Below are 13,175 nucleotides of genomic sequence, written 5' to 3' on the forward strand. Positions count from 1 at the left end.
TTTTATAATTTTATCGTTTATATTTTAAATTTAATTGAAATACAAATCGATCATACTGACCAAATTTTTAAATGTTTTATCTTAATTGATAATTAAAAAGTTTATTCGTACATGTTATATATATTAATGAGACACGTAGAATAATATCGACCGACTGATAAAACTCGACATTACTAATAAAATTATTAATATTTCAGTTTTAATGGAATAATAATACTAATAATACTAATAATAATAATAATAATAATAATAATAATAATAATAATAATTATTATTATTATTATTATTATTATTGTTATTATTATTATTATTATTATAATATAGTATAGTATATATAGATAGTATAGGTCTATGATATTATTTTTAAAATGATAACATGGAGTAATTAAAAATAATATTAATGTATTTAGTTGAAACATATCATCGATTGTATATTAATAACTGTATATAATAATATTATCTTTTTTATATGTATGTTGCATTTGTTATTTTTAGAAAATCAGTTATTTTTAGTTAGAAATCTGAAAAAGATAATGTGTTTTATTTAAAAAGGGTAGTTGCCATGTCGTCAAAGGTTATTTTTAGAAAATTGAGCTTTTTATTTAGAAAATTTAAAAAAGTTAATAATTTTAGTTTAAAAGGATCATTGATTATATAATTAGGCCATAATTCAGCCCAAGCACCGACCGACCGACCAAACTTTTAATGTTTCAACTTTAATAATCTTATTATTATAAACCGTGCAATGCATGGGGGCTTTTTAAAAATTTTATAAATTTTTATTTTCAATATATTTAAAATGTTGGGAAAAAAATTATTTTATCAAAAATAGATCATATTTTTTTATTAAATAAAAATAAAATATTAAATTATATTTTTTTTTAAAGTCAGAACTACTTGTGCTGTACTAAACTATTGTGTGCTCTTTTGGTCACGTCTTATTTTTGACCTCTAACTCGGGCTTGTTATCGTATAGTTCGTGACATTGTTTACCACAATCACTTATTTGTTGATCTTCTTGTGCATCTTTGATATATTGTCATAAAATTGTATGCTTGCTTTTATCCCTATGACACATTCATATTTTGATATTAACAAAATTTTATACAATAATTTTTATAAAAATGAGAGGAAAATTTGACGAGGCTGATGTGCAGTGATTTATGTTCAAGATCATGCAATGTATAATATTTTGGTTGCTTTGTATTTGTATGGAATGGTTTTATATGTAATATCAGCTTTTATCACGGTATCTTCACATCTTTCTCTTAATTTTTTTATATGTATTCGTATGACATGGTTTTATATATGTGACACAAACTTCTATGGGATTATATTTATAAATGTGTTTTATATTAGAACTATGATATCTAATGTAATTTATTTTTTTTCTAAAAAATTTATATGATTTTACAATTAAAATTGATAGTCATAATTTGTTTTGGATTAAAAAAAGTAATGATAAACATGCAAGCGAAAACAGAAATATGCGGCTGCACTTGTCAGGTTTGGATTAAAAAAGTGTGCAAATAGTGGCAGTTTTTATCCTGTTTGATATCTCCGTTTCAGATCATTGTCACCGTTTCATATCATTGTCACCCATCATCGACAAACGAGAACCGTTTAGATAAATCCCATGTGAAGAAGGCCATGGGCTAAGGTATATTAATATTATATCACACACTATATTATTTATTGTGTACTAAGTCGGGGGTCTTCACGGAAACAGCATCTTTGCTTTAAGGGCAGGGGCAAGGCTGCGTACATCTTACCCTCCTCAGACCCTACTCTAAGCGGGATATACCGAGTATGTTTGGTTTGGTTTGGTTTGTCGGTATATAATAATATGGATACGTAAAAAAAAATAAAAAGATATCTGATGATTTCATATTGAACTTGTTATTGGCGAAAGAAGCAGGAAGAGACAAATTTTTTTTACGTTGGACTCGCTATCGGGAAGAGAAAGAAAAGAGAGAGACGATCAAGATTTAGTAGCCTATCCGAAAAATTCTTTGATTTACTTGCATCCTATGGGGTGAAAGTCGGGCTGAGCATAATTATCCGAAACCGGTCCAAACCGGCCTATCCGAACCGTCCAAACCGAATATTTCGGTTTCTTAACGGTTTGATTTGGTTTTGGTTTTGGTAATTAGAAAACCGAAAATTTTCGGTTTGGTTTCGGTTTTCACTTTCAAACCGACCGAAATATCCGAACCGAACCGTTATCACATATGTTATGTAATTAATTTTATAAATTTAATTTAGGTATTTAAGTGTTCAAGTGTTGATCAATATTATGGATATTTCTTACTTTTTAAAATTATTCTTCCCCCTTTTCTCCATTCTTATTTTATCAACTCGTCATTAATAATCAACCTTTCTTCTTTTTTCTCTTTTAAATAAAATATTTTGTTTAGTTTTAAAATAAAATGATTTTTTTTTCATAACAACGTATAAGGGTAGTACCTAAAATTATCTATATCAAATTATTATACAAGTTTCATCTTTATCTTTTATTAAGTATGTTGTTAAGTGACAAAAAAAAGGGAGCACGTGGAATTATTTAAATTAATAAAATTTTATGATACTTTTAATATTTTGGTATTAAACCGAACCAAACCGTAAAAAATCGGTTCGGTTTGGATTGGTTTTTACAACATTCGGTTCGGTTATGGTTTGTACATTTTCCAAACCGAAATATTCGGTTTGGTTTGATTTGGACCCCCAAAACCGTCTAAACCGAACCGTGCTCACTCCTAGGTGAAAGTGAGTAATTTAGAGTAATTTCTAAATATGGCGCCGCATGCTTCATGTACAAATTGCTTACGGAAAGTCATACAGAGTCAGAGTACCTTCATCAAAGAATTCATTATGAGATACAAAGAGGCGTTTGTGTGAATTTAAAATAAATGCTTCTTTAAAGAAGTTAAGTTAGAACTTAAACTTATAAGTAATTAAAATATTTGAGAAAAAAAATAAAAATCATGAAACAAAAATTAGGAATACTAACTTTTTATTAATGCTGCTCGACTTTTTTACACAAAATGGTACGAATAACTGCTTCTCAACATTTTTACACAGACAGTACGAATAAGTGTTTCTAACTTAAAATTCTGGAAACGAGATTAAAAGCCCCGCTCAAACAACATAAAAATAGATGGTAAAGGATAAGCCCACCGAGTCATGTTGATTATACAACTCACGGTTGAAGGCAAAGAAAATAATATGTTAGTTAAAAGTACACACATATATGGTGGTATATTTAAATGATATCAGGCAAAAGCTTCTTACACGTAACCCACTATAAGTTGCCATATTATTAGGTAAAAATCTTGTCAAAAATAAATATACAATTTTAGGTTAAAAGAAGACCTAGAATTAATAAGCTTTTAGGACAGTTTGGTAGGAACAATTAACGAAAAAAATATTGAACATATTCTTTAGTCTTTGTTTTATAAATTTCCATTATCTACTATTTATTAGTGTTTCTTTTATATAATCTTCCTTATCTTTTTCCATTTCAATTATATTATATATCTTAAACCGTTAAGAAACATATTAACATATAATATAATATTAGTATAATTTATATGTCAATTTATTAAAAAGAAGTTAATGATTTTTTCTATATTAAATAATTATATAAATTTATTATAATATATTATTGTATATAAATATATCTGACTATTTTAAAATTATATAATCTATGAACATTTTATTAAAATTAATCATATAATATTTCACACTAATTTTTGGATGAAAACCATCTTTCTTTCACTCATCCTAATTTCCAAAAATCCCATCAACTTTTGGACATGAACTAAACGATCTCTTATTAATAAAATTCTTGTACTTTTATTAACAAAAGTGACGATTATGAATCTTAGTGAATTTTATCTAAATTTAATTTTATGTGGATCATAGATAAAATGTCGCATAATTGATGTAGAGTATGTGAGATTTAATTTAAATTCTATGAATTTTGATGGAATTTTAAAAAATTTAAAATGTACACAACAATCCTACAATTTGTCATTCTACGTCAAAAAAAAAAAATACATCAATATTTGACAACTATCATATTTTAATGAATTATATTTTCAATTAAATATCGTTAGGTTTTTAAGTATAATTTAAAATTCTAATTGATTACTATAAGATTTTGTAACATAGTTTAAAATTTAGATTAAATTCTTAAAATTTTGAATATTTTAATTCTAATTGAATACAATCAATTTTATCAACTGAAATATCCTTTAAAAATTTCAACTAAATACTACCCCTAAGCATGTTATGGTTAATTATTTGCTAATGTTATTACTAACTGTTTGGTTATTCAGATATATAGTTCAAATTTGTTTTTTCGTAAGAGTTCTCATATGTGTATATTAGTTTAGCTATTTGATTCAATATTCTATAGGAAGTAAAATAGTGAGACTTAATACATGTAATTACAATATTTTTCTCAAGGAAATAGACATTAAGTACTTTAAGGTAGAAATGGGGAGTAAGGGCTCCCTGGACGCTTGTATATACACATACATTTTAGTATATGTTTTAATTTACATGAAATTATTAAGGTCAACGTTGCACATTTATGCATATTTAACAAAAGGAGAGTAAACTAATTTAATGGACAAAATACTACATTATAATTTAAAATTTTCATAATTATGATTTAAAATTATTTTTGAACGAAATTATCTTTTTTATCTATACTAACTGAAAAGCTGGAATTACTGTTTATGGCAATAATGTAAAACCAAACCTTAATAATTTGTGAGCAATAATTCGTGAGCAAGATAGAATTTGCTATGTTTGAAAGTTGTGGCTTCTAAGAAACGAAGCAATTATTTTTAAGGAAATAAAAAGAAATATTATATATGATAATCAAAATATTTCGGCTGGCTGTAAATTTGTAAATAGACCTGCACCACCAATATTGCGGAATTACTAGAAAGATGATCATAAATTTATAGTAGTGTATTTTTAGTAGTGTGCAATCGTGTAAATAATACTGTGGGGCTGGTCTACCTCTTAAGATATTCACATGCAAAAATGGCTATAATATTATACAGTACTACTAATTAATAATTGTATTTAGGTTTTAAGCACCGTTACTTTCTTTCTGTAGTGGACTAGAGGTGTGTGCGTGTATTCTGTGTCATGCTACTCGTGCAGCACGAGGCCGAAAGGCCCCAAAATTATTTGAGCAGACCCCTTGGTGGGCGGTCGGTTAGATGGAAACTGTGATGTGATTATGTGAATATCTATTTTTTTCCTATTGGGCCCTGTATTTTTATTTGAGAAATAAATTATTTGAAATATATATTTAAATATAATTTTTTTAAAATAATTGATTTGTTAATCAGAAAAATGATGTCAAAGACCTAATCACAACTCCTTAATAATATATTAGGGTTCGTTTGGTTGGCTGAGTGGTATGGGATTGGAATGAGGAATCGGGTTAAGGTGGTATGGGTTTTAAGGTATCATATCTGATATCAGGTGTTTGGTTGGGCCTGGAATCAATATATTTCAAAATTTAAAAAATTATATTACTAATTTATATTAATTAAAAAAATTTAAAAATATTAATATTATATATTTTTGCATCATTAATTATTGTTGTATTAAAAATTAATATTTAATTACTGAAATAACGACAAAAAATCAAAAATGAAATTGATTCCCATACCCTCCATCTCATACACACCATCTCTTTTGGATATCAAAAACTCATATCTGGGTTTGAGGTATGAGTTTGAAATTTTAATTTTTACAACCAAACAGTAGATATAAGTTTGGAATGAATAAAACCCATTCCTTCAACCAAAACCATCTTAGACAAATATGGTTTGTTTTTACAGAATCAAGTTGTTATTTTAGTCGAAAAATCGCCAAACATGCCTGTAATTTCAATTTGAATATTTGATACATCATTGGTTTTACGACTTGGGAGGTCCTGATTAGTCAGCCAATGGAAAATAATAGTAAAATTTACATGCAAATACTATTTTTCTCATGACTTTTGAACGTCGTAGGAACGGAAGTCTTACAAGATACTTGTCGAATTAGCCACGGCAGAAAATATTTGGTCGAAAAGAGAATCAAAATTTTGGCTTCCCTCGACACCAACATGAAGCGAATAAAGAAAAGGTAGAAGAGAACAAGACAAGATGACTGATCTTTATGAAAAAAACAGTATAAACAGAAGACTTGTAAGTTCAAGTTGGGTGTACTTGCACTAGCTTTTCGATCAGACCTTTTGCTGGTTGATCATTGATCAGCTGTCCTGTTAGTTGATTCTACAATTTGCTAGGGAAGCACTGCGAAAATTCATCCCAGATCCAAGTAAGGTCTCCTTGCTCTACTTTGTTTGTGTTAATCTGAACTGCATCCAACATTTGAGTATTTGAGTTGTATCACTCTGCTATGTGTCAGAGATTACACGTTATAATTATCGAATCATTTGATGTCAAACGACTACAACAGCGGTATGATACATCCTTCAAGTGTGAGCTGACTTCCTATCCCCGTACCCCAAATTATTCTCTTTCACACAGCGCTTTTGTTATGGATAAGATTTCCGGACTCAGGATCTAGAGTATGTTTGCCTGGACTTTAAAGCCCGGGTTTTAAGTCATCTCCGCTTTTAAGCTGAAAGATGTCTGTTTGTGTAATAAGCCAGAAGTCGGCTTAAAGTCTGAAATAAGCTAGAAACTTAACTGACTTATAGCCAGAAGTTAGTTGAGGTACTTTTTTCGGTGATTAATTTTTTTGGAACTTTTATTTGATAAAAATTACTCTTGAGTCATAAATTATCCATAAATCACTTTTATTTTTATTATTATATTTTTAATAACTCATAAATCATAAATAAATCAAAATTATCCAAATAGGCATTTTAAGCTAATAGCTTATCACATAAGTCACGTTAAGTCATAAGTAATAAACTCATTCAAATGGGCTCCTAGTAAGAGACACGAGAGACACATGTCCTCAGATTTTTTTTGACATGGTGTCTACAATCTAAATTTTACAAAATTATACAAGTATCCTGTTAAAAATTTGAAATATATATAAGTGTTTTTCGAAAATATGCTTGGTGCCTCCCTTGTAAAATAATCCTAGATCCGCCCCGGTCACGACTAAATGTTATTTGCATATAATGCTACAACAAGGCTCAAATTACACCTTGTTACGTGAAGCTATATCATCTTCACAATTCCAAACAATGGCCAAATGGCACAACTCCAGTTAATTGCAGTGTTTGCGCATAGGCCAGTTCTACAGACAGTGAAGTAAAAATAGGCTTGGAAGGCATTTTATTCCGACATTCCTGATGGAGACCGTTGAACCTGAATGCCTATTCTTTGGTAAAAAATTGCAAAGTTAAAAGTACATTGAGTATAGAAGACATTAATTGCTAATCAGGTCATCAAGAAGGCTTCATGGTAACTCTAATTCTGTAGAAATCCTGATGAAATTTTTGTAGTAAAAGCTTTGTTGTGTTTATCAGCAGGGTGTTGGTGGATCTTGTACAGTTTAGCCAGGTCAGAAGCAGCCATTGTTGTTTATAAACCATGTATTTAATCTCTGTGTTAAAAAAATGCCTTGCTGTTTGTTAAAAATTTGCCATATGTTCTGGTAGGCAACTACTGAAATTATCATTCAACCTCTTAACATATAGTAATCACTTGCGTTACTTCTACAAACTGTTTAATTTAGTAACTAACATTTCAATCTTAAGAACATGACAGAAATGGTATAGATTGCTCTGTTTGCAAGCCAATGCATTGACGGACAGATTCGCCCTCTTTTATTAAAAATTCGAAGCTGTTCTTGTAAATTACACAGTGATTCACATGTCATATAGAATTTGATAGTCTAGTGCTATATGCATCAGAAGATCCAGAACTAATTATTTGTGCTTAAGCCATTCATGCCCATCTATGAAGTCAATAGATATAAATGGTTTAGCCTCCTGCTGAGTGAGCTCTCTGGACCATGCAACCCTTCCTCCGTGATCAGCCCCTGGTCCTGAACATTGGAATTGTCCGTAAAACACAGTCCTGCAGAAGATCATTTGGTAATTAATAAAACTCAATAAAAACATTTAGCAAATAAATTGTGACTATACACAAAAGATAATATAGAAGGCACTGAAAGTTGTACATCTCCCTGTTCTTGTCTCCCCAATTGTACCATCCCCGAGGGGTGATAATTTTGTCCATGTAAGTATACGCAAAGACCACCGTAGAAAAAGAACCCCAGGCCCTACCCAGGTACAGAGCACCTGACCCGGTGACCTTGCAGTTGAGAAATGAGAAACCAGTTTCTTGGAGCAAGCTATCCCTCTTTTGTGCTGTTAAAGCGCCAAACGTATTGGTGACAGCATGAAGATGGCAGCCTTCATATAGCGAAAGTCCATTCCCGAATATGAAATCCACTGAACCTTCAATATAACAGTCCCTAAAATAGTGTCTGCCCGTGTGATCATACAGGGTGTCTTGTGCACCAATAAATTTGCAGCCTATAAAAGATGCAGTGTCAGCTGAAATGCGCAGAGCTACGGCCTGCTTTCCTAGTGCACCCGACGCAGGTAGTGGAGCTGAATTCTGTTGCATGAGTTCAATCTCTAGTATGTTAGTTCATCATAATTTCCAAATAATATCCAAGTCATTGCTGCTTCAGGATAACAAAGAGCTTACCTTGAAGGTTATATTCCTAGCCACGAAATACGGAGCATTGACAGCAAAAGTTGCAGAACAATAAGTACCTAGTACATTCCCATGGGTTCCTTTCCTATCCGCCGTGTCATCCCACTCTATAATTGTCTTGTCTGCGCCTACTCCTTTCAGTGTAATGTAAGACATTGTTGCTGGAATTTCAACTTTTTCCCTGCGCGAAAATTTATCATCAAAATATCACTCTCCGAATTTGTAAATTTCACGGAGAAATGAGAAATCCAACTTGTAGTACAAAAAAATATATATACAAGTCAATTGGTTACCTGTAAATCCCATGACTAATTCTGATCACAACTCTACAATGACTAAACATGGGGAGTGAATTAATGGCAGCCTGCACTTGAGTAAAGTCTCCTTTTTTCGGATCCTTATGTACTTTGAGTTTCAAGCATGGCCTTAACTTGTTCTTTGCTTTCTGGAACAGAGAGTGCTTCAGTGACCCCATCCTGCTAACCCAATGCCCATAGGCTTCTCCGGGGCTAGTTACTTTCAACTCATTAGTCCTGTTCTGATGAGCCAAAGATTTCGCGCATGTCGAAAGTAGTAACAGCCACACCAGTAGACTGGATAACATAGAGAACACCATAATGCAGCTAACTAGTGAAGCTGAGCAAGTGAGAAAGGTGGTGATTGGGATAGGGTGGATAAAAGTGAGGCCATATAAGCAGAGGAATGTGGCGATGGGGGGCCTTGTGGCAGCAGTGGGTATATTTGTATTTATTCTTCTTACACGGTCCATCACTGATTTTTGCTGTCATCTTGTGTATTCTAGCTTCTGTTGGGTCTTCTTAATCAAGTCAGGTCCGTGACCTTGAGGTTCACTAGCTACAAACACCAAACACGAGCGAGACACAGACAAGTGATCGAAAAACCGAATAATGTTGAAAACGTGTACACAAAACTTCCGCATTTATAATTTTTTTTTAAAAAGGCGGTGAAAGTTTTTTTTTTTTTAAGGAAAAAGCGGTGAAAGTTGAACATGCTGGACCAAATTTTTAAGACGATAAATGTTACTCTATAATCTTTGGTATAACAAGTAATATATCATGCTATGTAAAAAGATAAACATGCGATTATCATGTCAAGTACGATCTTACGTATAATAAATAATATATCATGCTACTTAAAGATAATAAAGATGCAATTATCGTGACCGGTACGATTTTTTGATAAGCAACTGAGTTTAGCAATCAAGTGTCGTAGTAGGTTAGGCGTTATGGAGAAATGAAATCATTGGCATGCACAAAAATTTCCTATTTACCTCGGTAAAATTGGTCTACAATTATGGCTTTGGAGATTCGGAGTTCGTTGTGGTTTAAATGGGGAAATTGAAATAAAAGGTCTATGAAAGGAAAACTAAGCTTTGTATAATTGAGGAAGTAGCGTGGAAGAAAGCAGTCATGGTGCATCATGGGGGTGTTGCAATTTGCATTGCTTAGAGCATCTCCAACGATGTTGGCTATAATCGTTGCCTAAATTGGATCTGTAAGACGTTATGTAAAATTTGTTGAACCTGTAAGACATTTCTCTTCAATGGTATTGGCTATATTGGTTGGCTATAATTTAAAAATAGCATGTTATTAATATTTTAGATTGTTAAAATAGAATATATTAGTTCAATATGGTAATAAATGATGTGCAATCTTCTTACAGATTTCTTACAGAACTGTAGAGGTTCGACAAGTTTAGCCATCCATAGGAGGTTGGCTAAATTTATAGACAACAGGTCACTGTGGTTGGAGTGTGAATTTTTGAAGTGGTTGGCTAAATTTTTTATTTTTGGCATGACAACTCATCTTTTAGCTAAGGGGTCTTCATGGTTGGAGATGCTCTTATGGGAGCATTAAAACCCATCTATTATTTGTTCATAGATCGTCTCTTCTCGTGGTAAGGCAGAATCGAACTTCGATGTCACGAGATCAGAGAGGATAAATCCATCAATTAAATTATCTGATCGTATTCATTACGATAAGTGATAAAAGGAACTCCAAAAGACTCTCTAATTGAGCTCTTAAATGAAAAAATAATGAGTTATGTCCAAAATAGAGCTCCAAGAGACTCTTTAAAAAGTTAAGAGATCACCCTCTCTCCACTATTTTAAGAACTGCAACTTGGCTTTTAACTTATTTTTATCAAAAAAAAAAAAAAAAAATCCTCCAATTCATCACCACTTTTGAATTTGGATTTTTGTTATAGTGGAGCCCAAAATGAATAATATATGATATAAACAAGAAATATAACGAGTATTGTTGAAGTTCATGATCTTAACCTTATACTGAATTGTTCAGAGTCATATATTTATATTATATTTAGGAGTCAATTATGAAGCTCTCGAAGATGATTTAATAAACTTGAACTTTAGATTCATCTTAATAACTTGACTTCCATTCTTGTCAAAGAAAATCCTGTTATGTTCAAGCTTATCACCGAATCCGTTGTAGTCTAGTTGGTCAGGATATTCGGCTCTCACCCGAAAGACCCGGGTTCAAGTCCCGGCAACGGAATATTTTTTACTTCCCTACAACATTTTATCTTCAAAATTGGATTTCAAACTTAAAATATCATAGTTACAAGTACTATACATGTTTTGAACTTTATATACGATCACACTCTCACACGGTGGAAGATATATGTAATAATAAGAATTTAAAAAATAAATCAAACACGAGTTTTCATTAATTATTTTTTAAACCAATATTCTTAATCTTTTTTATAATCTGAACATGATATATAGAGTATGCCATAACAAAAAAAACATGATGGCAATTTAGTACTTACAACATTATTATTAAATTTTACTGATCTCCTGTGGCCAAAAAGAGAAAAATCACTGATCTCCCGTTGTTATTATTTTTTTGTCAGGGATCTCGAGTTTTTTAATTTTATATATGTTTCTGAATTCCAGAGTTTCTTAAATTATCATGCAAATATTAAAATCATCAATATCAATCAATCATCAATATACTTATAAAAAAGAGAATCATGGGTCGTTCAGGTGGCGCATCTAAGAAAGCTATGTTCTATTTTTCTAATTTTCTGAAATTTTTAGATGAAAAAATATCAAAAATAAAAACTGTATTTTTTAGTTTCAGATATATTGGAAAAAAAAATTCAGAACTACATTTTTCAAAATATCAAAATCAAATCAGAATTTTAAACTATCATCATATTTTTGAAAAATGTGTATATCAAAACATGAAGTATTTTTGATAAACCGATCTTTTCTCAACTATCAAAAATAAAGTTTCATAACTACCTTTTTTAAAATATCAAAATCAAATCAGAATTTGAAATCATCATATTTTTGAAAAATTTGTATATCAAAAAAAGAAAGTATTTTTTTACATGTTAGTCTTTTCTCAACTATCAAAAATAAAAATTATTTTTTTTAATTTTGGATATATTTGAAGAAAATTTTATAACTGCCATTTTCAAAATATCAAAATCAAATCAGAATTTAAAACTATTATCGTATTTTTGGAAAAGGAATATATCAAAAACAGAAAGTATTTTTGATAAGCCGGACTTCTCCATCTAATACAATAATGAGTTATATTATTCTGGATGCTTTGAATGGCGATAGAGATGATTGACTGATAAAAGTAAGAGTTTGTCGGATGTGGGAGTCGACAAATCCAAACGGAAGTATAATATATTCTTGACATGATATTGATGGATGCAAAGGTCAATAAATTTATTGTTAGTAATATATGTTTGTTCCTTATTCTTTTGTTATATTTGTTTTGTTCATTGGACATGTTTGTTATTGTTAATTTTTATATGGTTTACTTTATATACTAGAAAATATTATTCATGCAACACTTCCACAATATATGTTTGCTCGATTCAAGCACCTTTTAAGTAAAGGCGGCTGTTTATACAGTATTAAAAAATATAGATTGTTGTAAGGAAGGGTAGTTATAGGGGCCGTTTTGGCGAGATTAAAATAAGTGCTTCTTGCTTAAAATAAAAAAGTGAAGTAGAATTTAGAAGTTAGTTAAGACTTATAAGTGATTAAAGTGTTTGGGAAAAAAGTAGAAGTCATGAAACAAAAGCTAGGAATCGTAGCTTTTTATAAGTGCTTCTCGACTTTTTACACAAACGGTACGAATAAGTGCTTATAACTTAAAAGTCCAGAAGCGGGGCTTAAAAGCTTCGCCAAACACCTACATAGACTGCTTGCATCTCAATATTTGTTAAACTTTTACACACCCATGTTCTTGTAAGATTTACTGTTTGTTTTATTGACCGATCGATGTATATGGCTAGATGTCATCAATCAGTTCTGTTAAAGAGCCGTATGCTTTTTATATGCATGGGTGAGTATATGTCTAAAAAGTAGTGTTTCGCAAGTTAATGACAATGTCAATGAAGAACATGATTACTTTCAGAAAAAAACCATAACTAAAGTCAAGATTTGTT

General features: G+C 30.8%; 1 protein-coding gene and 1 non-coding gene across 2 annotated transcripts; one reads left to right on the top strand and one right to left on the bottom strand.

Moving 5' to 3' along the window:
• Positions 1 to 7,783: 7,783 nt before the first annotated feature.
• LOC108222122 (probable pectinesterase 53) lies at positions 7,784 to 9,495 on the bottom strand. The gene is made up of 4 exons (XM_017396025.2): positions 9,017 to 9,495; positions 8,715 to 8,904; positions 8,179 to 8,621; positions 7,784 to 8,075 (listed from the first exon to the last, which is right to left on the bottom strand). Exons 1-4 carry the CDS (start codon positions 9,490 to 9,492, stop codon positions 7,925 to 7,927), a joined length of 1,260 nt encoding a protein of 419 aa, XP_017251514.2. The 5' UTR covers positions 9,493 to 9,495; the 3' UTR covers positions 7,784 to 7,924.
• A 1,689-nt stretch (positions 9,496 to 11,184) lies between these two features.
• On the top strand, positions 11,185 to 11,257 carry TRNAE-CUC (transfer RNA glutamic acid (anticodon CUC)). The gene has a single exon. It is a non-coding gene; the product is annotated as a tRNA-Glu (tRNA).
• Positions 11,258 to 13,175: the final 1,918 nt, after the last annotated feature.

This window comes from Daucus carota, chromosome 5 (genome assembly GCF_001625215.2).
Source record: "Daucus carota subsp. sativus chromosome 5, DH1 v3.0, whole genome shotgun sequence".
Classification (NCBI taxonomy): domain Eukaryota; kingdom Viridiplantae; phylum Streptophyta; class Magnoliopsida; order Apiales; family Apiaceae; genus Daucus; species Daucus carota.

Excerpts from the sequence above, each read along its gene's own strand:
- LOC108222122 (XM_017396025.2), bottom strand. The coding sequence starts at position 9,492 with ATGGACCGTGTAAGAAGAATAAATACAAATATACCCACTGCTGCCACA. Across the intron at positions 8,905-9,016 it reads ATTAGTCATGGGATTTACAG|GGAAAAAGTTGAAATTCCAG; the intron begins GTAACCAATTGA and ends ATTTTCGCGCAG. Across the intron at positions 8,622-8,714 it reads CTAGGAATATAACCTTCAAG|AATTCAGCTCCACTACCTGC; the intron begins GTAAGCTCTTTG and ends CTCATGCAACAG.